Source organism: Eretmochelys imbricata, chromosome 7, assembly GCF_965152235.1.
Source record: "Eretmochelys imbricata isolate rEreImb1 chromosome 7, rEreImb1.hap1, whole genome shotgun sequence".
NCBI classification, from domain to species: Eukaryota; Metazoa; Chordata; order Testudines; family Cheloniidae; genus Eretmochelys; species Eretmochelys imbricata.
This window is the reverse complement of record NC_135578.1, coordinates 111,890,765-111,916,159: the sequence shown is the minus strand read 5'-3', so window position 1 is coordinate 111,916,159 and position 25,395 is coordinate 111,890,765. Positions and strand designations below refer to the sequence as shown.

General features: G+C 45.5%; 1 protein-coding gene across 1 annotated transcript in view; it reads left to right on the top strand.

Annotated features, from left to right (window-relative positions):
- ATRNL1 (attractin like 1) overlaps nt 1-25,395 on the top strand; it is a 1,064,110-nt gene that overhangs the window by 837,947 nt on the left and 200,768 nt on the right. Inside the window, exon 27 of the mRNA XM_077821844.1 lies at nt 21,363-21,470. Within this exon, the coding sequence (XP_077677970.1) occupies nt 21,363-21,470 (108 nt within the window). The remainder of the gene's footprint in view (nt 1-21,362; nt 21,471-25,395) is intronic.

The window sequence follows — 25,395 nt, the reverse complement described above, 5'->3', positions numbered from 1 at the left end:
TTTCATTCAGGGTAAAGCTAGGACTAGAAGTACAACTCCCCTCATATTATCCCATGACAGACTTTTGTACATGACCCAGATAATACATTTTCTGCAGGCAATTTTAAAAGAAAGTACCATAGACTAGAAGAGGGCCTGAGATTTTAAGTCCTTCTATTCTATTCTGTATAGATTCTTATTCTGATATTACAGTGATAAGCATGATACGCCACTTATATGGCCCCCATTACTACAGCACCTCACAATTTAATGTATTGTTCTCATCAGATTCCTGTGAGATAGGGTAGTACTATGACTCCCATTTTATAGACTGGGAACTCAGACACCCTGAGTCTTTCTGTATGTCGACACTGCAATTGGACACCTGCAGCTGGCCCATGCAAGCTGACTCGGGTTCACGGAGCTTGGGCTAAATTGCTGGCTAATCGCAGTGTAGACATTCAGGCTCAGGATGCAGCCTGAGTTCTGGGACCCTCCCACCATGCAGGGTCCAAAAGTCTGGACTACAGCCTGAGCCTGAATGTTTACGCTTCATTTGAGAAGCCCCTTAGCCTGAGCCCTGTGATCCTGAGTCATCTGGCACCAGCCAACCACAGGTTTTTAACTGCAGTGTAGACATACCTTAAAGTATTTGCCCATGGCCACACAAGAAATCTGTTGTAGAGCAGGGGCCAGTCCCAGCCTACCTCCTTAACCACTAGACTATCCTGCCTCCAAAAATGGCTTTTTAAGCCACCCCAGTGTGGCTTTTAAAAAATCAGCATGTTTCACCTCAAAACAAAAGGGTAAAGATTTATTCCACCTTAAAAAGAGTAGCATATTTCAATCATTTAATGTGTATCTTCTGTTTTCTCAGTGAAATCAGTTGCTTTGGAAGTTCATCAAGTCCAGTATGCTATTCTATGCACATATGAGAAGCTGCTCAGCTCCCCTGCCACCTAAGTAGCTAATTTAATTTAAAGAGGATTGTAACACCCATAATGACATCACCAGAGCCTATAGAAAAGACAATCTTTGTTCTGTGCAAATTAAAAGTAATTAAACAAATGGTCAATGCTACACTGAAGTACTGCTATGTGTGATTCACTTAGTCTGGGAATAAGAATTTAACAATTTTTACAGAGAATTAAACTATGCTCCTAAATAAAATGCATTTAATCTTCGCGATAGGTCAGGTCAACTGTGTAGCCATGTAGCCCATGTATTGTTTGAGTGTAACAATCTGAGAACGAATGTACCGAGAATGACCAGACCACCTGGCTTACCAAAATTATAATTTTCTAGGGCTGTGCATGTGTCTTTATAAGCCCTCTTGCAATATAATCAGCTGGTTGGTCAGATGAATCCTTTCCTACTGTGCTTTCTCGTAGCGGCTTGATGTCCCTACCCATGGGAGGATCCATCTCCTTATGAAACTCGGGTGCAGCAGACTCTGATGGAACTTTGTGCACCCCTACAAACACCACATAAAACTATGTATACAGGATGCTGACATGCAGTGGAGTCGAGGATGTAGCAACCCAGTGGCATGTAATTCAGTCAGGAGGGGGTAGGTGACATGTAAGGTCCCAGCACAGAAATGGCAGGGGTCTCACTGCCCTAAATTAGGAAGGAGAGGAGGCCAGGTTGTAACTGCAGAGGATTAGAAGATTGGTCATGAGTGAGCATAAATGACAGAAGGTGTAGAAGTAAGATATGGGCATTATTCCCCACTTGTAAGAACTACCCCCAACACCAAATCCCCTCCAGCTGCCATACCTTCCCTCACCTTCTAGAACAAGTTGCTGATGACGTCCTGCATCCTAACTGCTCAGGATAAAACTCCTATAGCCAGATGCTCCAGATATCCACCTACCTGGCCTCCCATGATGAATCCCCCTACCTGATTCGCCTCATCTGAGCCATTTCTCTCTCTCACACATACACACACACAGACAAGAGAATTATCTTCACATTTGAGCCCCACACTCATCTGCTATAACCTTCTTGCACACTCGAGAAAAGACACACCCATCCCAATTAACCTGCCAAAAGCCTCACAGACCACCCATCAGCATAAAGTTCCTCAAATCCATTGCGCTAGCTACCAAACCCTCCTATTCCCCTGAGAACAGATACCTTCTCCAAGATGCAGAACAGTTCTATAATATGCAGCATGTGTTGTCTATTTGTCTGTCAGCTAGATTCTTATACAGAACCTGTCGACATAGTATTTGAGTGTATGCAGTTAGTCTACATGTTTCCAAAACTTCCTTGAACCCCAAGACAAGCCCTCCACCCTAAAAACCCACTCTCAGTTGTCAGAAGCTTCCTGCACATAATTTCCAACTCTGACTGTAGTATTAAGAGTGGTGTCGGAGTTTACAGTTTCAAAATCTTGTGACCCTTGAAGAATGTCAGTTAATGTGCAACCAAGACAATTTACACCTGTCTCAGTCCAGAAAATATGTTGTACCTTATTAAAGTCTTCTGAATAGTTTTCCATAACATTTGTACTGAAAAATAGTGGAAAGAAAAGTGCTGGTCAGAAAATAGAATTGCTGTTCCATGTGAACTTCCAACATTTAAAACCAATATTTTGAATATGAACAAAAAGTGAAAATTTTGAAATTTCCTACAAAATGAAAATTCATAAAAATTTCAATTTGGGACTATCAAAATGTTTTGATACTATAGAAAGATTATAATACCAGCTAATATGAAATATATTACAATTAAAAATTTTTATATAGTACAAAATTCAAAATGAATCAAAATGAGAAACATTTTTACCAAGACGTTTCAGCATTATCAAAGCAAAACATTTTAGCATATTGAAACAAAAAGAGAAAATCTAAAAGGAATCATTTTCACTTTTTCCTATTAAATTTTGTTGCACAGGAACCTATTGCAACATATAGATTTCAAAAAATTGTATGTTCTGATGGAAAGTTGTTCTGTCAGAGTTTTTTTTTTTTTTGATCAGCTCTAAAAATAAACTTTGTACTTTGCTAAATATCTTATCATTTACAGTTGTTATAGGTTGAGAAACAGACACTATATCAAAGATATTTGGGAAATCTTTACACCAAACCTCAAGCTGTAGGAAAATAAACGTGGGCTATAGTAACATAGTATCTATCCACCAAAGGGATGGGAGATGTAATTTGTATTTTATTGAATCACGCCTTGATTGTGCTAGAAATGGTTGTTTTTGGAAACTCTTCTGAAATTACATAGTGTTTGAAGTAATAAGAACTTTGTGACCTGTTTTTTACACTATATAAACATCTTAATGTTCTTCATTAGTGAGAATGTTTAATTATACAGTTACCAAGAAACACTACGATAGTAGAATATGAGTTAATTACCATTCATTGTAGTCACTGTGTAGTTTCCGCAAAATAATACAAATAAGTAATTAACTCATCTTGCCGCTGGATTTGGGACTTACTGAGATTTACAGTGATTGTAAAAGTTCAAATCGACTGTGTTGGTAGTTAGACAAACTGCTCAATGCAAATAGCAATCCACAGTTATTTTGTCAATGAAACAATTAATCTTTAATTCTTTGATTGTTTAAAGTGAGAGTTTAAAAGCATGCTGGTTTCTGAATATGATTTTTAACTAGTGAAAAAGAACATTTTAAAATCTCCTAGCACTCCATAGGAGTATGATACAACAGATTTTTATTTCTTGAAGTAAATGTCCATGATTACGGAAGAAGGTTAGAGTTTATTTTATTAATTGGAAAATCCTGCTCTGTCTCCTTGGGGCATAGGGGGCCCTCCGGAAGCAAAACCAGTGCAGTTCCACTTCCCAGTGTGTTTTCCACCTGAGCAAGGGCATCTGTATTGAACCATATCTCTTCCCCATGGTGAGAGGTGTGTTTTTCATCTCTCTTGGCTGCTGGGAGGGAAGTAAAAAAGTGTTTCTCCACTTTTCTCCCTCCCATTGTTTGGAGGAAATTCTTGGAGGGCTTCCTGCATTTCTTGTCGGTCAGTTTCTTTCAGAGAAGTTGCTCTCAGATCTGTGGACTGTATGAGAGCCACATGTGACTCTAGAGCCACACCTGAGCATCAGTGTGTTAGCATCTTCTCACCTTGCTCTACTCTTTCCCCAGACCTGGCTATCATTCTCAGTACAATAATCTCATTGTCTATCATTGGGATTTTCCTTTATAAAGGATCTAGGTACATGACAGGAGTTAGTGATCTTTACTATGCACAAAATGATTTTAAACCATGAAAGATCTCCCTTCCTATAACCACTGACTCTCTGCTCTTTCTCCTTCTGCACCTTACTGGAAGCTTTAAACACTGAGTTGGAAGTTTTTTTTAATTAGAGCATTTGTAACCCACATACTTTATACTGCAGCATTAGGCTTTGTTTGTCCAGGGGAGGAGAAGGGAAGGAGACATCAGACATGGATCTTAGTGAGGTATTCTGTCTCTGCATGTATGCAGAGTGCAGGGTAACTCAGTCAGAAAGACCCAGGAACTTCCAGAACAGGGTATGATAGTTACTAGACATGCTCAGTAGCTATTTTAAGCCTGTATAGGAAATTTTCATTGTGAACAAATCATCCGGCAGGTCATACCTGTAGTTACCTTCTGAAAGCTGTGCCAATCAAAGAGCGGGGGTGAGGGGAAGGTCATAAACAGAGGAGTTAAAAACAACCTTGTGGACTCAGCAGCTGGACCAAGAAGTGTGGGTGCAGTGAGGGCTGGGTACGGGTGAACAGTATTCCAGCTTTATTTACTAAGGAAGCCATCCATTAGGTAATATTTAGTCGACTGCAGTTTGTTTTATAGCCCTAGTAGAAGAGCTGGAGGAAAGCATTTGTCACCCCAAGAGACTACAGAGCCTGTGGAATTTGCATGCATGTACCTGCTCTAAACTGGGATTCTGTCTCTGATAAAAAGAGAGAATGAGGCAGCACTTAGTGGGGTGAGGATTTGTGAATTCTTTTCTGATTTAGCTGGGCTTATGGGGAGAAGATGTGAGAGCCCTATGGAGATCCAGGAAATTGATATTTTACATGCTGATCCCAGTCCTTGTACCATTTTGGATACAAGCTGCAGAATTCTGTTTCACCAGCAACTGAGAGGACCAGTCAGCTCTTAACCCAAGGACTGGAATATTGCTAGCTGTGGAGACCCTCCTTCATCACAGACTCATAGAAGATTAGGGTTGGAAGAGACTGCAGGAGGTCAACTAGTCCAACCCCCTGCTCAAAGCAGGACCAACCCCAACTAAACCATCCCAGCCAGGGCTTTGTCAAGCCAGGCCTTAAAAACATCTAAGGATGGAGATTCCACCACCAGCCTAGGTAACCCATTCCAGTGCTTCACCACCCTACTAGTGAAATAGTGTTTCCTAATATCCAACCTAGATCCCCCGTACTGCAACTTGAGACCATTGCTACTTGTTCTGTCATCTGCCACCACTGAAACAGCCTAGCTCCATCCTCTTTGGAACACCGCTCCCCCTTCAGGTAGTTGAAGGCTGCTATCAAATCCCCCCTTACTCTTCTTTTCTGCAGAGTAAATAAGCCCAGTTCCCTTAGTCTCTCCTCATAAGTCTTGTGCCTCAGCTCCCTGATAATTTTCGTTGCCCTCTGTTGGACTCTTTCCAATTTGTCCACATCCTTTTTGTAGTTGGGGGCCTAAACCTAGTCACAGTACTCCAGATGTGGCCTCACCAGTGCTGAATAATCACTTTCCTCGATCTGCTGGCAGTGCTCCTACTAATGCAGCCCAATATGCTGTTAGCAACAAGGGCACACTGTTGACTCATATCCAGCTTCTTGTCCACTGTAATCCCCAGGTCTTTTTCTGCAGAAATGCCGCTTAGTGAGTTGGTCCCCAGCCTGTAGCAGTGCATGGAATTCTTCTGTGCAGGACTCTTCACTTGTCCTTGTTGAACCTCATCAGATTTTTTTTGGCCCAATCCTCTAGTATGTCTAGATCACTCTGGACCCTATCCCTACCCTCCAACATATCTACCTCTCCCCTTAGCTTAGTGTCATCTGCAGACTTGCTGAGGGTGCAATCCATCCCATCATCCAGATCATTAATGAAGATGTTGAACAAAACCAGCCCCAGGACCGATCCCTGGGGCACTCTGCCAACTAGACATCAAGCCATTGATCACTACCCATTGAGCACAATGATCTAGCCAGCTTTCTAGCCACCTTATAGTCCATGCATCCAATCCATACTTCTTTAGAATCCATACTTTTCCCAAGAATACTGTGGGAGACAGTATCAAAAGCTTTGCTAAAGTGAAACTATATCATGTCCATCACTTTCCCTGTATCTACAGGGCCACTTATCTCATCATAGAAGGCAATCAGATTCTCTCTCTCTCTCAGTCCCCCTACCCCTCCGCTTCCCCCCAGCCCCCAGAGACACTGCCGGTTCTCAAGCTCTGAAGAGTCCATACTACATGCCATGGTCACACTGTCAAGACTGAAATATCATCTTTGACAGAAGATCACAGGGGAATGTGTTTTGATGTGTGCGCTAAAGTATAAAAAATGTTATGCTGAAACCGTATATTTGAATGTTTGTAACAGAAACAAAAGAGGGAAGTCTACGTGAGTAACAGTGGTAGATTTACTGTCTAGTAACTTTGGTTTAAAAGTTACTCAGAGTATTCCAAATAACATTTACAGTGTTTAACACTATTTACAATGTATTGAGTGTGTATTAAATGTTTGTGGTACTAAGAAAGCATACGGTATCCTTCCTTTGAAATTTACTGGGCACTATTTACATCCATTTGTCAGCGTTTTATACATGATAGCCTCAAGCATTTAACTCTGTGTAATGCTGTTTTTAGAAGTCCTGAAAAAATAAAACTCTGGCCTGTGGTTCAGCAAAGAGTTAGGCCTTGTCTACACGACAGGGGAAATTCGATCTAAGCTACGCAATTTGAGTTACGTGAAAAGCATAACTCAAATCGACGTAGCTTAGACCTACTTACCGTGGTGCGCACACTACGTGATGTAGATGGGAGATGCTCTCCTGTCGACTCCCCCTACTCAATCTGGAGGAGTAGAGGAGTCGACAGGGTGTATGTGTCCCTCAAATGCTGGTAAGTCTGACAGCTGAGCACACACATCTCTTCAAAGAAAAATGTGTAATGGGGGAAGCAGGGGATGCTCATGTAATATTCTGTGTAAATCAGTTATACTCCCCTTTTCTGGCACCTCAGCTCAAGGGCTTGTCTTCCTTACTGCCCGATTTGCACAGTTTTCGTACTGATATAACTATTTTGGTTAGGTGTATGATATTTACCAAAATGTTAATACTGGTACAACCCCTAGTGTTGACAATTATACTGGTCTAAAGTGTAGGCCTGGCTTGACATGAATAATTGGATATAAGGTGAGGCCCCATTTCTTGGGAGTCAGAATTAAGGAGGTAATAGATCAGCAGGCTGAAAACAGAATGTCTGTGCTATTTGAGATAGGTAAATGGGTCCCTAAGCTAAGAGACAGAATGTCTGTAATAGCTAAGATAAGAAGGAATACACAGGGAACTATCTACAATGGACAAGATAACAATTGATAAGTCAGAAACATAAAGACAAGGTAAAGGGTTAGTAATGCTGTTACCTAAGGTTTTTAGAAACCAAAGTAGTCATAACTTAACTGTTGGGGGTTTTTTTAGGCAGTGAAAGGAATAAATTAATGGGGACACTGCTTTTTTGTTTGATAAATTATGGGTTAAAGCAAGAGTGCTTTTACCTAAAACAACTTTTTATTAGGTCTTAAGCACACACACACACGTATGTTGTCACAGTAAATTCATAATATTCCAAAACATTTATATTTACCTAAAGTCTGAGATGGTTTCAAGGAATCAGCAGCAGCCTTCCAGAGGCCCTCCTTCCATCCAGCTGCTGGGGATGTTTTGGTGCCAGATCCTTGCCCAAAGAAAAGCTTCCTCGGGCTGTTCCAAAGCACACTTTTTAACTAAACTTTTTATAATTTTTTTTTTAAACAAAGTACATAACTTACAGTAGCCCCTAATAGGCTAACAGTTTCCCTAGCAACAGCCAATAACAATTTTTTTTTATTAGCAAAGCAGCTTCAGCAAAAAAAGCTTACAAATACAAACAACCAGAATTAAGGTCAGTTTTTTACATTTCCCCCTCTTTTCATGAATCTGACCTTCCACTTTGTTTTTTTATTCAGTAAAACTGCAGCTTGCAGCTGTTTTTGTTTTGTCTGCCTAAGCAAGGCCAAATGATTTCTATAGGTGTCCTCGCTTCCAGTTTACAGGGGCTAAGAGCACAAGATGGCTGCGAGTTATGTCAAATCCAGTTCTCTCACAACAGTGTGAGGACTGAGCAGCTGTACAGGGATTGGTTAAGCCCAATTAATAGTAAATGCTATGTGATGTGTATATAAAGGAAGAGGGTTTCTTTGTAATTTTGGATGTGTGGTATGCCCTATACCCACCCCCTACACTTGAGCCTGATGAACTTAAGTGTAGTTTGACTGTATGGCAATAAAGAAACCTCAGTGATGAATTCGAAGTTGGGCTGAGTTCTTGGGAACTGAGTGGATAAGGCCTCAGAAGCTACCCAACCATAAAGTTGCCTTCTAGCAATGTGGCTTTTTCTTTTAATATGGGAATAAATTATAAATATATAAACACTGGGCACAACTACATCCACCCTAGGGGATTGTAACATTTTGACTATACCAGTATAGTTAAAATGGTACAATATTTGTGTTTAGACAAGACCTTAGTTGAAACTCTTATGAACATTAAAGTCAACAAATGTTTTGTTTCCATGAGAATTAATTTATGACTTTAGGATTTGGCCATCTCTTTAGAAGGAGGATTAAAATATCATACACAAAAATCCACCAATCTGCGAATTAGAATACAGTTTTTTGTGACTTCAAAACAGTCATTTGAAGGACTAATGTATATTAACAAACCATCATGTTAATTAAGAGGCAGATTTTGACATATAAATGAAGGCTTGTATCCTTGAATGGCCTCACTCATATCCAAACAGGCAACCACAGCTAATATGAACTGTTAACCAATGGGCTGAATCCTAGCTGAGGTCATGTCACAAGATTCTGGGACTTCCAGGATCAGTGATAAAAACTCAGCACAGGATGGATTAAGAGGAAGCAGATAAAGAGGCAGAATTGGTTTCTGTTGCTTAATAAGAATTTTATGCTGTACTCTGATCATGGGTTTGATGCTTTTTTGGTTGACATGATCAGATAAATCTAGAAAATTATATTTAATATTTGAGTTTGTTATTTGAGCTCATATTTGAAGACTAAAAGATGAATTCTGTGTTGTTTCTTAGTAAATTCTGTTATTTTGAGTCAGTAGGAATATAGCTGTTTGTTATAATGTTTTCAAATAAACTTAAAATAATGTGTGTAGCAATTTTGGCTGGCTGAGCTTTATTTCATAAGACATCTTGAACAACCTGATGGAACAGCTTTTTTGAGTCAAACAAATGACACTGGATGACTCTTGCACTAAAATGCGTTCTTGTGGTATGACACTAATTTACCATGTTATGATAAATGTATAACCTTGTTCCTTATCTTTCATTTGTCCCAAGGAATTACTGGAAAAGGAAATCGTAGTCAACTTAAATATCCATGCCAGGATTTTAAAAAAATGACTCATGTTTTAGGGTGCTTCAGTTTTTGCTTGATCACCTTGAGACGTATCAAAGAAGCTGATTGTCAAAGGATGGTTGCTCAGCAGTTCATGAAAATCAGGCCCCTTGCGATATCTCAAAAGTTGAGGCACTTTCTAAAGTTTTGGTCCTCTTCTATATTGCATGTAGATTGTGACAAAGTTCCTCCTCTGCCTTGGTGGGTCCTGCGCTTATTGGTGGATTTGCTCGCCTCACAGGTTCACGGCAGTTCTCAGTTTGGCCACTTTCATGGCTCAAATCTGCCGTTCACTCAGTTAGCCTCATCACTGGCCAGCATGGGGAAAGGAAAGAAGAACAATCCCCGCAGTCTCTGCTGATCCACCTAGTGGATCGGGGAACAGGCCACCAGAGACCTTCCCCTCTGGTGGAACCCACAGTCCAGTTCAACTCCTCCGGTATCAAGTAGGGAGTTGGGGGGATGAAGGGATGGGCGTAACCCAGGCCTGCCCTCTACTCCAGGTTCCAGCCCAGGGCCCTGTGGATTGCAGCTGTCTACAGTGGCTCCTGTAACAGCTGCGTGACAGCTACAACTCCCTGGGCTACTTCCCCATGGCCTCCTCCCAGCACCTTCTTTATGCTCACCACAGGACCTTCCTCCTGATGTCTGATAATGCTTGTACTCCTCAGTCTTCCAGTAGTACGCCTTCTCACTCTCAGCTTCTTGCGCCTCTTGCTCCCAGCTCCTTGCATGCATGCCACAAACTGAAGTGAGCTCCTTTTTAAACCCAGGTGCCCTGATTAGCCTGCCTTAATTGATTCTAGCAGCTTCTTGATTGGCTGCAGGTGTTCTAATCAGCCTGTCTGCCTTAATTGTTTCCAGAAAGTTCCTGATTGTTCTGGAACCTTCCCTCTTGGGAAACGGGACGTCCCTCGCTTGCTCCTCAGCTATCTGCTTTCTATTCTTTTCTAAAGCCCCCTGACCTGGATTTTTCTTACTTTTTCACTCTGCCTTAGTTCCCCCCCCCGACCGGGCCAGTTGCTTTTTTGGTTTAGTTTGGTTTTTTGCCGTTTTTTTTTGCTGCCATTGAGTGCTGGTCGGCTGCCAACTTGCCACCAGCACCCCCCCCCCACGCCTGCTCTTGGGCGCAGCTATTTGCCTTAGCTGAGCCCCCCGGAGGAGGGGGGGAAGATTGCCGACCCGCTATCCGGAGGGGGGAGTGGAAGCCCCCAGACCCAGCCGTTTTGCTGTCAGCTTATCTCTGCAACATTCTCGGCCTGCCGGAAGCCTTGGAACACAGCCAACACAGCTGGAGAAGAAAACAGAAGACAGACAAATCGCCCAGGGAAGCTACAAATCATCGTGGAAGGGGCTGTAAGACTGAGTAACTCTTTGAATTATACTCTCGTGGGGAGGAGTTTGACTGTGGTTTAATTGCGTTTGTGGCGGCACAGGGGGTGTGGCATGGAGCTGCCCCCTGATCCATCGGTGCCCCCCCCCCAACATTATTACAACTGTCACGGCCCCCCGCCATCTGTCCCTGCTGGCAACCTGCCATCTGCCTTCGGATCCAGCTGTTTGCTTTGAACTTGGCCTTTCGGACCGGACATATCAACCGACCAAACGAGACTCTTTGGACAAACGTGCGTGGGTCCACAACCTCCCCCCGACTGTTCACCCCACAGCTTGCCCCTATCACCGGACCCCGATTTCTGTTTTTTCCCCCCTTCCAGTCCAATCCATTTGGTACCCCCCCCCCCACCTGCAGCCCAGCAGGGAGGAGCGGTTAATCTGGTTCCCCCTCCCCCCTCCTCCTTCTGGTGTCTCTCCGTCTCTCCCTGCTCACAATGGCGGGGAATGAGAGGGGCAAGGCCCCTCTAACAATATCAGTTGTCCCTCCCCCACCTGCCCCCCGCCCACCCCCCAACCCCCCCCCACTGTCAAAACACCTGCCACCGCCCCCGCTGGGGCACCGGCAGCAGGAGGCACCGGGGCGACTACTGCCGCTGCTACGTCCACCGCCCCCCCAGATTCTAGGAACCGCCCCCCCCAGTTAGCCGGAAAGGCCAGGGCGGGAAGAAAGGAAAGGGCCCCGCTAAAACCACTAGGCCCTCCATGGCAGGGGCTGCCCCCACCGCTGTGGCCTCGTCACCGACCATGGCATCCCTCCCTGCTGTTCCCCCCACCAGCTCTGCGAACGTCCCTCCCCCGGCCCCCAGGGTGTATGCCCGGGCGGTGGCAGGCTCCCCCATGCCTGCCGCCTCGTCATCTCGCCCACCCACTGCCTCCGCTACCATCACCAGCGGCCGGGGCCCCTTCCCCACCTTGACCAGGAGGCACGGTGTCCATTGCCTCCTGGTGCCCGCCTCGCCCCACGTGGAGACATACGTGCAGGCGTTGGCGAAGGTGGTAGGACCCACGGCTATTGTGGCGGCCTCCAAAATGTATGGAAAGGTCGTTTTTTTCTTAGCTTCGGAGGCTACCGCCCAGGACGCAGTGGAGAGGGGCCTGGCGGTGGGGGGAGTGTTTGTCCTCCTAGAGCCGCTAGAAAACCTGGGCATTCGCCTCGTCCTCACCTCCGTTCCTCCCTTTTTACCCAATGCTGCCCTGTTACCCGCTCTCTCCACCCTGGGGAAACTTGTCTCTGTCATCAGCCCTCTCCCGTTGGGCTGCAAGGACCCCACCCTCCGTCACGTCCGTTCGTTCTGCCAGCAAGTGCAGCTTCTACCGCCGGCGGCGGCGCGTGATGGAGAGGCGCTTGAGGGGTCCTTCCTAGTCCCTTACCAAGGAGCCCGCTATCGGGTCTTTTATTCCACTGGAGAGGCCCAGTGCTACCTCTGCCGCTCAGCGGGGCATGTCCGCAGAGACCTGCCCTTTGGCCCAGGGGGGAGGGGCACCCGAGACCCGGCAGGACATCGGCCCCGTTGTTGCCGATGCCCCTGGCCGCCCGGCGCCTGAAACCAACCCTCCTCCTACTCGACCCGCCGCTGCTCCCGTCCGGGCCCAAGAAACACCTTCCCTACAACGCCCAGGCGAGCAAGGGAGTCCCACCCTTGCTATTACCAATCCGGCAGAGGCTATGGAGGAGGGTGTGGCCAAGATATTACCGGGTATAGGAGAGGGCCCGCCCCAAGGAGAACCCCCCGCCCCTCATGTTGCCTCACCATTACCCCCCCAAACCCCTGAACCATCGCTTCCGCCCCCCGACATGACCCCTGCTAACCAACCCCCAGACGACGCTATGGAGGGCTGGATCCTAGTCCAGGGGAAGCGAGGCAAGCGGAAGGCTCGAGCTCCGCTGCACCCATCCGATGCAGAAGCCCCCCGGAAGACCAGGAAGGGAGGCACTGATATTGAGCCTTCCGCTACGGCCACGAGTGAGATCCATCCGCTGGTGTCGGGAGGGGAAGACAGACTGACATTGGAGGGCAGAATCCCTCTTCCACGAGAGACCCTCCCCTCCGAGACCCCTGAGGAAGTTCCTTCTGCCCGGATACCACCCGAACCCCCCGCGAACCCCGAGGCGACCGTTGAGGCGGGTCCTAAAGGAGAGGCCCCTGGGGTAGCAGGAGTTGGCCTCTCCTCTGTGTATGCGGAGATTGAGGCCCTAGATTTGACCCCGGTCACCCAGGGAGAGGATGATCTACTGCCAGCTGGCCTCGATCTGGGCAACCTCACCCCAGCCCCCCTTTCCCCATGCTCCCTCCCCCTAATTGCCTTCCCGGGTGAGCGCCCCGCAGAAGGTGGTCCACCACCTGATGCCATGGCCGCCAAGACCACCACGGAGCCAGCGCCTAGTGTCACTGGGAGCCCCCTCCCTTACCCCTTAATCCTCGACTCTGCTCAGGAGGCACCTTCTTTTAGCTGCTTGCCTCCTGAAGCCCAGAGCCTTACCTCTGCTCCTGCCCCCACCTCTGTCCCTGCCCAATTCACCTCCTCCTGCAATGCAATTGCCGCCCCTGGGGTTATTTCTTTCCCGCCTTCCACAGATTCCCCCCAGGGAGCCGTCTTTGCACTTTCTAGTTGCGACCCATTAGGAGTTGCAATTTTTCCCCCGCCATCCCCTTCCACCCCAAGGCGTGAAATGGATTTAATAACCCCAGCCTGTCAGACGCCCCATCGGTGGTCCACACCCTGCCTACCCGCCTTAGCGGACCACGAGGCTGCATTAAGAGCCCCACCAGGGAACACCCCGGAAATCATAACCCCACCCTCCCATGAGCTGCGGCATGCACTACGGAAGTTCCTAGAACACACCCGTGGCGCCCGCAATAGGATACAGCTAGCTCTTCAGCTATGGGGGGACTTTGATCAAATTCTTCAGGCCACAAGGGCCCTTATAAAGGAGGGCAGGGGGCAAGGAAAGCGCGGTGCTGTGGCCTACGAGCGGGCCCACAGCTTCCGAAAAGATTTACTCATCCACGGGATGGGTCACGGGTTGCTGCGCAACCTTCTGGGGGCCACGAACACCCCCACCAATAAGAACCCCCCACCCCCCCCCAGCCCTCCGCATGACGCCTCTCATTATTGCAACCTTGAACACCAGGGGCTGTAGGATGGCTCTCTGCAGGTCCCAGGTGCTCTCTTACCTTCGGGAAAGGGGGTATTCTGTAGCTTTCCTGCAGGAGACCCATATGGACCCGACCGTCAAGGCCAGGTGGCGGCTGGAGTGGGGAGACGGGGTATACTTTAGCCACTTCACGACTTGGCAAGCTGGAGTGGCGACCCTGTTCTCCCCCACCCTACGGCCCGAGGTGCTAGGGGTCACTGAGGCCGTGCCGGGCCACCTGCTGCACCTTCGAGGCTGTATGGAGGAGCTCGTGGTCAACCTTGTTAACATTTATGCCCCGCAAACGAGCCCAAAGCAGCCACAATTCTCTCAGCGGGTGTCCGACTTCCTCGGCACCCTAGATTCGCACAAGTGCCTGATCATGGGAGGGGACTTTAACACCACCCTCAAGGAACGGGACCACTCAGGAGCCAAGCCGAGCCCAGCTGCCGCGAACATTCTTCGAGGAATAGTCGAACATCATTCCCTAGTGGACGTCTGGTGTGACCATCACCCAGACGACACTTCCACGTTCACCTTTGTCTGGGTGGAGGCCCATCGGTCACACCACTCTCCGTTGGACCGTATTTACTTATCCCGTTTCCATGTTTCACAGGCCCACTCCTCCACCATTCAGCCGGCCCCATTCTCTGACCATCATTTAGCCACCATAACGGTCTCCTTCCGTGCAGAGAAACCGGGGCCGGCCTATTGGCACTTTAACAACAGCCTGTTGGAGGACGAGAGCTTCGTGACGTCCTTCCGGGAGTTTTGGCTGGCCTGGCGAGAGCAGTGGCGTGCCTTTCCCTCGGTGCGGCAATGGTGGGATCTAGGGAAGGTGCGCGCCAAGCTCTTCTGCCGTGACTACACTCGGGGCACCAGCCGGAAAAATGCGGCTATAGAGCAGTTGGAACGGGAGGTCTTAGAGATGGAGAGGCGCCTGGCCACCAACCCCGAGGATCCGTCCCTCTGCGGAGCGTGCCAGAAGAAGCGGGACGAGCTCCGGGCCCTCGAGGACCACTGTGCCCAAGGTGCCTTCGTTTGGTCCCACATCCGCCTCCTTCGGGAGAGGGACCGCGGCTCCCGCTTCTTCTATGCCCTGGGGAAAACGAGGGGGGCCAAAAAACACGTCACCTGCCTTCTTGCGGAAGACAGCACACCCCTCACGGATCCGGAGGAGATGTGTGGGAGGGCCCGTGACTTCTAAACAAGCCTTTTCTCCCCAGATCTGACCAATCCTGGCGCTTGCGGGGTGCTCTGGGAGGAACTCCCCACAGTCAGCGTGGGTGACCGAGAGCGGCTAGAGCTGCCTCTCACCCTGGCCGAGTTCTCGGAAGCCCTCCGTCGCATGCCCACCAATAAATCTCCAGGCATGGACGGGCTGACCGTGGAGTTTTACCGCGCGTTCTGGGACATCCTCGGCCCAGACTTAGTCACTGTCTGGGCTGAGTCCTTGCAGAGCGGGGTCCTCCCTCTGTCGTGCAGGCGAGTGGTTCTCGCCTTGTTGCCGAAGAAGGGGGACCTCCGCGATTTACAAAACTGGCGTCCCGTCTCACTCCTTAGCATGGATTACAAAATCGTAGCGAAAGCAATCTCGCTGCGGCTAGGGTCCGTGATGGCGGACGTGATCCACCCAGACCAGACCTATACTGTCCCGGGTCGCAGCATTTTTGACAACCTATTTCTAGTCCGAGACCTTTTGGAACTCGGGCGGAGAGATGGTCTGTCGTTCGCCCTCCTGTCTCTTGATCAGGAGAAGGCGTTCGATAGAGTAGACCATGGGTACCTTCTGAGCACTCTGCAGGCATTTGGATTCGGACCTCAGTTTGTGAGTTTTCTCCGGGTGCTGTACACCTCCGTGGAGTGTTTGGTTAGGCTCAATTGGACCCTGACCGAACCGGTCAGCTTCGGGCGAGGAGTGCTGCAGGGGTGCCCCCTCTCGGGCCAGCTGTACGCTCTGGCGATCGAGCCTTTCCTCTGTCTCCTCCGCAGGAGGTTGACAGGGTTGGTGCTGCGGGAGCCGGAGCTGCGGCTGGTCCTGTCGGCGTACGCCGATGACGTACTCCTTGTGGTCCAGGACCCGGGCGACTTGGCGCGAGTGAAGGCATGCCAGGCCATCTATTCGGCAGCCTCCTCTGCCCGAGTCAACTGGGTCAAGAGCTCTGGCTTGGCGGTGGGGGACTGGCGGCAGGTAAGCTCCCTCTCACCCGCGCTTCAGACCATCTGGTGGAGTGTGGGTCCACTGCTCTATCTCGGCGTTTACCTTTCTGCCATGCACCCTTCCCCGCCGGAGAACTGGCAAAATTTAGAGGGCGGGTTGATAGAGCAGATCCGGAAATGGACGAGGCTACTCCGATGTCTCTCCCTCCGAGGGAGAGCACTGGTGCTTAACCAACTAGTCCTGTCCACGCTCTGGTACCGGCTCAATACCCTGACCCCGGCCCCGGGTTTCCTGACCCACCTCCGGAGATTGATTCTAGAGTTCTTTTGGTCAGGAATGCACTGGGCCCCTGTTGGAGTTCTTCATTTACCCCTGAAGGACGGAGGGCAGGGCCTGAAGTGTCTGTACACTCAGGTCCGCGTTTTCCGCCTTCAGGCCCTGCAGAGGCTCCTTTATAGTGCAGGTAGTTCGACGTGGAGCATATTGGCGCACGCCTTCCTGCGCCGCTTCCAAGGGCTCCGATACGACCGGCAGCTCTTTTATCTTTGTCCGAGAGGTTTTCCTCGAGACCTCTCCGGGCTGCCGGTCTTCTACCAGGACTCTCCTCCGGACCTGGAAACTATTTCTAACGACCAGGTCCGTGGCGGCCACCGTGGGAGCAGATCTCCTCATGGAGCCCCTGCTACACAATCCCCAACTCCGTGTGCAGGTGGCGGAGTCCCGCTCGGTGCGCCAGAGGTTGGTCCTGGCGGAAGTCACGAGGGTCGGAGACCTCCTGGACTACGACTGGAGAGATTGGCTGGATCCCCTGACGCTCGCTCGGCGCATGGGGCTCTCCAGCCCTCGTACCCCCCGGCGCGTACTTCAGGAGGTGAAGGCCGCCTTGACCCCCGCTGCTCGGGCTCATGTTAACTGAGTCTTGCGCAAGGGTGCACCCCGCCCATCCTCTACCCCAGGCCCGCCGGACCTTTCCATTGGGCCCCTATCCTGCCGATCCCAACAAACCCCTCACCCTTTCACTGCAAGCTGTCAGTTTTCAAATCGCACCATGGAATTATTTATATACACACTCATGCTTCACGCCCACACCCTGGTGTCCCGCCCCAATGCAAAGTGGCGGGACCTCCTGCCACCCTTGGAGGGTGAGCAACCTTGGTGGGCCAGCCTGTATTCCACCTTGGTCTCGAGGCCCGTCAGGGACATCAGTTGGCGGCTCCTTCACGGAGCTGTGAGCACGGGCGTGTTTCTGACATGGTTTAGCCCCATCCCGGATACTTGCCCTTTTTGTAGTGTAAGGGAAACCCTGGCGCACGTATATCTAGAGTGTGCCAGATTGCAGCCCCTTTTCCGGCTCCTCACAAATATTCTATTGCGCTTTTGGCTTCATTTCTCCCCTCACCTTTTTATCTATACACTCCCCATCCATGGCCCCACAAAATCACGAGACCTCCTGGTTAACCTCCTCCTAGCCTCGGCTAAAACAGTCATTTATAAAACCAGAGAGGGGAGGTGGGCCCATGAAGCATCCTGCGATTGTAGGGCCTTTTTCCGATCCTCAGTACATTCACGTATCTGGGCAGAGTTCCTCTGGGTGGCGTCCACCGACTCCCTTGACGCCTTCGAGGAGCGGTGGACGCTGTCCGGGGTTCTCTGCTCGGTGACCCTGTCTGGTTCCCTCCGTCTGACCCTTTGATTGAGGGGAGGAGCGAGAGACGCCAGCCCCAGCCGTTGCCGCTGTGGATACCATCATTACTGTCATCTAGGAGGGGTCCTATAATACATGGGTGTCTATGCCCCCCACCCCTAAACCGCCCACCCCGCAGCCGTGCCCATCTTGCCGGGCACTCTCAGGAGAGGGAGGATCGGTGACACTGGGCGCGGCACTAGGTAACTCGAGGGGGTGGAAGACCACGAGTGTCGAGGAAGCCCCCCCGCTCTAGGCCACCAGGTAACTCAGGAGGGTGGAAGACCACGAGTGTCGAGGAAGCCCCCCCGCTCTGGGCCCTGGCTAGCCTGAACACTTCTCCCTCCTGAAAGCTGCTGTGTTATACCTTCTGTTTGCGTTGTTTTGTTGCATAGTTTGTTCTGTTTTTATTGGTAATTCTTTGTAAGTGTTACAAATTAAACTTCTTTTCTGTTTCAAAAAGAAAAAAAAACAAAAAACCTTCCCTATTACCTTACCCAGGGAAAAGGGACCTACTTAACCTGGGGCAAATATGTCTGCTTCCTGTCACTCTTCTGTAGCCATCTGGCCCGACCCTGTCACAGTATGTTAAAAAATGTTACATAACTTCCCTAGTCCATCACTGTTATGATATTGTTGGGGGGAGAACATATTCCACACAGCCTGAGGTGAATAAAGAGTCCAATACTGACTTGTACTAACCACATAGCCAGAATGAGGTTGGCACTTTCTTCCCTCCCTCTCCTCCTTCATATCCTTCCTGAAGGCTCACGTCTCTTAGTGTCCTTTTAGGTTCATCTTCTCGCCACCCTGCCGCCCTTTTGACTGACTTACTGTGAAGTGACAATATATTAATATATTTTTAAAAAGCTGTGTGTACAACAAATCATATCCCATGATCTTTTAGCATTGAAATCCTCTTGCTTCCCATATCCTTCTGCGCTTTGGCATTCTTATCTGTACTCTAGTAAATGCACACTTTACGCTCTCTGGGGCAGGGACCTATTGTTTGTAACATGCCAGTCACACCCATGGGGGCATAGTAGAAATGACAAATAATAATAATAATAATAATAAGTTTGCTGACTTAGATAATAATAATAGTAATGTTGCTGCTTAGATATCAGCATATGTTATTTTGTATCTGAGAAGCTTTGTTTCATTTTGTACTTCAAAAAATAATCGTTCATTTAGTAATAATCTGATCCTGAATAAATAATGTATGATGTATATGTTAACATTTTATTGTAACTTTGCCTAAATAAAAAGGTTTTTTAAAAATAATTCTTTTTGGTTATAAAATTAGTAATTGAATCCATATATCATCTCTGGACACAAACTCTTAGAGTAAAGTTAGTTATGATTGTCCTCAGAATTTTCTTTCCCATACCAGGGAGGTTTGAGCTGAAAAAGCAACCTGATTAGGTGATTTCTGGCTGCACTGATAAGTCAGGCAGTAAAAGGAGTGATATTTGAAGGATTTAGAAATTTGTCGTTGACTTCCCACAATCAATCAGCCTTTAAACATTTGAGAAGAGAGTTCTGGTTTGGTTTGGTTTTGTGTGTGTGTGTGTGGTTTTTTTTTTAATGGGGTCAGGTGTGATATCAAGGTATATGTTACAATTATACTTTTGTATGTGTTTTTATAAAGACATTAACTTTCTTCAGATTAAATTATGGGCCCGATCCTCATTCCAGTGACATCACTTGTAAAACTGCAATGGCCGTAGACCCTGTGTAGTGGTGTTTTATGAGAAAACAGAGAAAGGAGATAGAGATGGTGAACTTAGCACCCAGTAATTTAATAGTTTTACTAAGTAAAATTCTATGGTCTCTGTTATGCTGGAGAGCAGATTAAAAGATCATATTCATCCTTTCTGACTGTAAAATCTTTGAATACACAATATTGATTAATAGTAATTATTGACTGAGAGCTTTCTGAGTTCTTTTTAAATGAATTATTTGTCTGTTTTTAATAATCTAGATATTCAAAATATGCTTTTGTTCAGTCTGAATATACAGTATGTAGTTTTGCCCACAGACCTATCAGTTATTCAAAGGACATGACAAATGAGGGGCCCAATTCTGCAAATGCTTCCTACAAGGTGCCGTGCACATAGACATGATCAGAATTTAGGATTATACTGGTTATCAGCCAGGTGACAGTCGCATTATTTTCATTTTAATGTCAACAATGGTATTTTATATTTATTAGAAAAAATTAAAATACAAATAGAGAACAAAAATGCATGAGAAATGTTATGAATGTACTTTGCAGCATTATAATAGGCATTAAATCAAGAGCATTAAATAATAAGCTGCCTTCAGGTATTTGATTGTATACCCTTTATTATCTCAAAGGGAATTTTATGAACAGTATGTCACAGTGCTGACAGCATTTACATTCAAAGGCCAATATCTAATATTTTAAGCTATGCAAGGAAATATTAGAGAAAAAAACCCCAAGAAAATGGAACCTAGATCTTTTCTCATTAAGCATTTTTGCAAGCATTTTGCTTTTTCTAGATGCTGTCACATCGTCTTCATTTGAAGGAGAACCCAGCTTTAATTGCACAACTTTAAATATTTAATAGAGCTTTTATTAGTCACACAGAACCAGATAAGTAAAAGTTGTAATATCTTGTTCTGGTCATCATTTTTATTCATCATGGTTTAATGAGTATTATAATTACAGGTTGAGGAAGAAATATAAATTAGCTTTGTGGTATTGGTTGAGACTTATGTGCTCACTGGCATATGCACAAGGAACTATATGAGCATAACTGAGTTTTTCAGCATGTTGGCACAAGCTCCCCAATACCAACACTGTATTCTTCATGTTTAAATAATTGGAGAAGAGCTGCTATATATAATTGTAAGCACTGACACTAATAACTCTGTCTGGCTTCAGTACAAAAGCATGGGGAATTTGAAGGCTGAATGGACTTGTTCTTGGCAGGTGTTCATTCTCTGATTTATCAATGAAGTTAGACTTCCAATAACTATCTTTTCCTCCCATTTGACATATTTGCTCCCAACTTAGAGAAACACCTATGTTATTTTGAGTGGCCAGGAACACGGGCAGTTATTTGGAGTACATTTCAATTGACCTGAGGGGGGAAAGACCGTTTGTAGACAACAAATGCTCTCTCATTTTAGCCCTCAAATAAATGTTCTGTGGTGATAATGTAATAATTTCTATCTTTAACATTATAGATATGGCTACATGCATGCTACCTATATTGTTACATTGTAATTGGATGTAAAGTAAAACAGATGAATACTTTTACATTATTTTTTAAAATGCTTTGTTAAAACATCATTTTTCCTCCATCAGCAACTTATGCGGGAGCGACAGCAGATGGCCAGCCGCCCCTTTGCTTCTGTCGATGTAGCACTGGAAGTAGGAGCTGAGCAAACAGACTTTCTACGAGGGTCATTAAAGGTAGGAACAGTGGTGCTGACAAGGGACCATTGTGATTTGCATATTTATATTGCTAGTCTCATCTGCATCTGCTTCTGAAACCAAGGGGAGTCTGATTACCTGGAGCTGACAAGTCTCAGCTACATATGTTATGCCATTTTCAAGGAGCATAGTTTTAATAGTATGACATGTGTTGTAACAAAAGCCACTGGAGAAACTATTAGCCTAGGCTAGAGTGACAGTCAGTTCACCTGGCAGCCCTTTCTTGACGGATGAGTGCCGAAGGAATTTAAGATACAGGTATAAATGAGGAAACAAACCTTATGTTTAGTCCTTAGAGTACACAGCGCTCTCTAGTTAACAGTTCACATCTATCTTAATTAACAGAGATTACTGTAAAAAACAAAAAAACCCAAAACGCTGTGAGTTGAATTTCAATATTGTTTTATTTGTGAGGTTTAAAGGACACAATATATAGAACGTTTTCATTTGTGGTCAATAGCTATATTATTACATCCTTTTATTGTAAATGCAATACACTGAAAGAGAAATCATAATATGCAAGGCAATGCAGTATTGGAATAGTGCAATAATGCATGAAATGGATTCTGGAAATTTCACCTGAAAATAGAGAGAGAATAACGTGAGGATAATAATGAATATATAATCAAGGGTGCCTTTTTGGTAGATTATATTTCCTGTATTTCTTTATGTTTATTTACAATATTATGTTCACGGTTATTACTTTATCTTATTTATGGTGAAACTTGGGAGTGAGGTGGGATAACTGAAATTTTTCCAGAATTATTGGCAGTTCCTCTTAAATTTAAAGCTTCTCTTGCTTTTCTAAATAGCCTCCTTCAATGGAAGATTAAAAACAGTCTGTCAGACCTCTAAGGTTCTTGGAGGAGTGGATAATGTGAAAAAATCGTCTATTGAGCACTTATCAAATTGAGGTGCTCTCTCCTACTACTAGATAGGAGGCAATAGTAATTGTTCTTGCTAACATAATTTGGGTACTTTGAATATGTAATACATAAAAATTCACTATGCTTGCCAAGAAGCTTTGCTATTTTGTGACCAAACATTGCAGCACTCAGTGCCCCCACCTTCAGCAGCCTTACACTTTTCCCTTGTCTTGAAACGGAAGAAGCTTCCAGTTACTGAGACTTAAGACTCAGATCCCTGTGCTGTAGTTTCAAGTTAATTGACATTTTGAAGTTTGTGTAATTCTGTTTGAGAACCTTTTAGCTCTGTTCTTTTTTAGGGTGAGTAAAGAATGGGTGGAAGGTGGGGATTCCTAACTTTGACTGTTTTCATACTGCTGATTTAATTAAAACTTTAGAAGTAAACATTTAACATTAATGGCTATGTTTTCTTCTATGACATCTTTTATTTAGCAACTAATGGAGGTGGAAGCTGAAATACTTCAGTTATGTTTTTACAGGTTTTTTTTTTCTCCTACTCTAAGCATGTTCTGGTAATTGTTTTCATACTCACTGTGAGTTTTATTTTGTCTGATATATATACACAAACACACACACACACTCACAGAATGGAGACTATTCAAAGTTTTCCTAGCATTACAGTACACTGTAGTCTGTACTAAAACAATGTGGTACTGAAGATTAAATGAAAATGATGCAATTTATTGATTGGCCCATGCATCTACTGTGTAAGAAAGAGGGATATTAAAATTACATTATAGGTCTATCTTGAACTTACAAAGCAAGGTAATAAAAGTTACAGCTGCCACTCTGTTCTTGATTCTCAGCTTTCTATTAAGTTATAAGGGGATTTAGATAAGTGTATGGATAGCTGCACTGCAATACTTAAATACAAAAGGACGCAATAAAAATAGATCAGCAGCCACAGTTCCGTTTTTGTTGGATTAAGTTAAATTCCCAACATTATTTTAATATTACTATGCTATTAATGCACATTGTGTTCCTTTAATTATATACCTCCATTAGTTGCTAAATAAAAGATGTCATAGAAGAAAATATAGCAATTAATGTTAGATGTTTACTTCTAAAGTTTTAATTAATTATATAAAATAAAAATGAAAAAAATATACAGTAACTTCCCCCCCAAAAAATGTTGTAATGGCACTTACATTGACATACTAAGAGCTCCAATTATAATGTCGATAACTGTGAGATGTTTTCATTGCAACCCCTGCCCCAACCTTCCATTGACATTGTGTCTGATTCATGGGTGCTTTGGACCAGATATAAAGTCAATGACACAGTGTCTATTCTTTTATTGACACTGTAATAACTCTAGCGCTTCCAATGACATTGTATTGATCCGTTGGTCCTTTGGGCACAATATAATGTCAGTGCAACCATTACATACAGTACTGCAGGTCTCCCACTCAAATTGCACAGTAAGAATACGGCTCATTAATATTGTCTAGCTTACATGATGTTGTGAATTTACATGAGTACTGTGCATTCATATTGATGATTGAGTACAGTGTCAATACATCTGCATGTATACACAGTACTTCCAGTGTGATATAGTGACATTTCATTGGATCCTATCTTTTTGTGCAAATTGCATTTAAAAATATGCCAAGCAGCTGCTCCATTGTAAGGTTTTATTTTGCAAGATTGTCATTTTTATCTAGAATTTGCAAAAATATGTCTTATAATTTGAGACTTTTGGTACTGTTTGGCCAGTCTCCGTATTTAAAATAAATAACTGGTTCAAATAGCAAAAATAGAATTCCGTGGACTTTGATCATCCTTGTGCCTTTTTTACAACCACCTGCATTTGCAATAGCTGAGTACAAAGTACTGAAAAAACAACTTTGATGGACATGCTTAATCCTCATTATTTTTTCTGCTGTTTTTGACTCTGTTTATCATTGTCTCCTCCTCAACATCATCAGTGTACTTTTCTGATACTGTCCATCATCCTCTATGTCCATTTACTCAGCATCTTCTTCCTTCTGTCTCTCACAGCTTATGGGGCTTTTCCAGGGCTTTATCACTGGCCACTGCTCTGTCCGCTTTACACCCTATCTCTAGGTTGTCTCATCTATTCATGCACCTTCAACTGCCACCTCTGTGCTGATGATTCAGAAAATCTACCTCTACAACACTGATATATTGCCTTTCATCCAATCTGTCATCTTGGCCTGTCTCTCTGGCATTTCCTTTTGGATGTCTCATCATCCCCTTAATCTTAACATAGCCAAAACCAAACTACTTATCTTCCCTCCCATTCCCCTTAACTGTCAATGTTAATAACAATATCATCCTTCCCATCACTCAACTCCACAGTCTGAGGGTTATTTTGACTCCTATAACTTCTTTACTCCACACAGCCAGGCCATTTCCAAATCCTCTTGCTTCTTGCTCCTCACTCAATCCAAGATCCATCCTTTTACTTCCATTACAATCGCTAAACCATTTAGGGACTCTTTAGATTCTGAACTCATTTGCCAGGCCTCTGCTCCTTCCACGTACAAGTCCATTTTGAGGGCCCACGTCCACCATGCTGCTTACAGTGGTTCTAGCTGACATGTAAATTAAGTTAAATTATATATGTTGTTTCCCATTCCTCCTAAGCTCTGTCCTTAGAATGTGAGCTTCGTATCTGCCTCGAGGCACTTAGCACACCGTGAGCTCTATTCTAAACAAACCATATACAATAATAATTTAATTGGTTCCTAAACTGCCATACCACTGTAGGCCAAAGGAAAAAGGATCATTGCCTGAGTAAGAGCTGAGTAAGGATTTGGCCCCATTATAATAAAAATATACATCTGGTTTCTGCCCTTCATAAACTGGACATCGTTTTTTGCCAAATCAATGCTCCTTATTTAATATTATTTTATGTAAATGTGCGGTAATCTTCTTAGTCACATCCAATAGACTTGTTGAATTTCCAGTAGCCACTTAGGCCCAGATCCATAAATGTACTTAGGCGCCTAAGT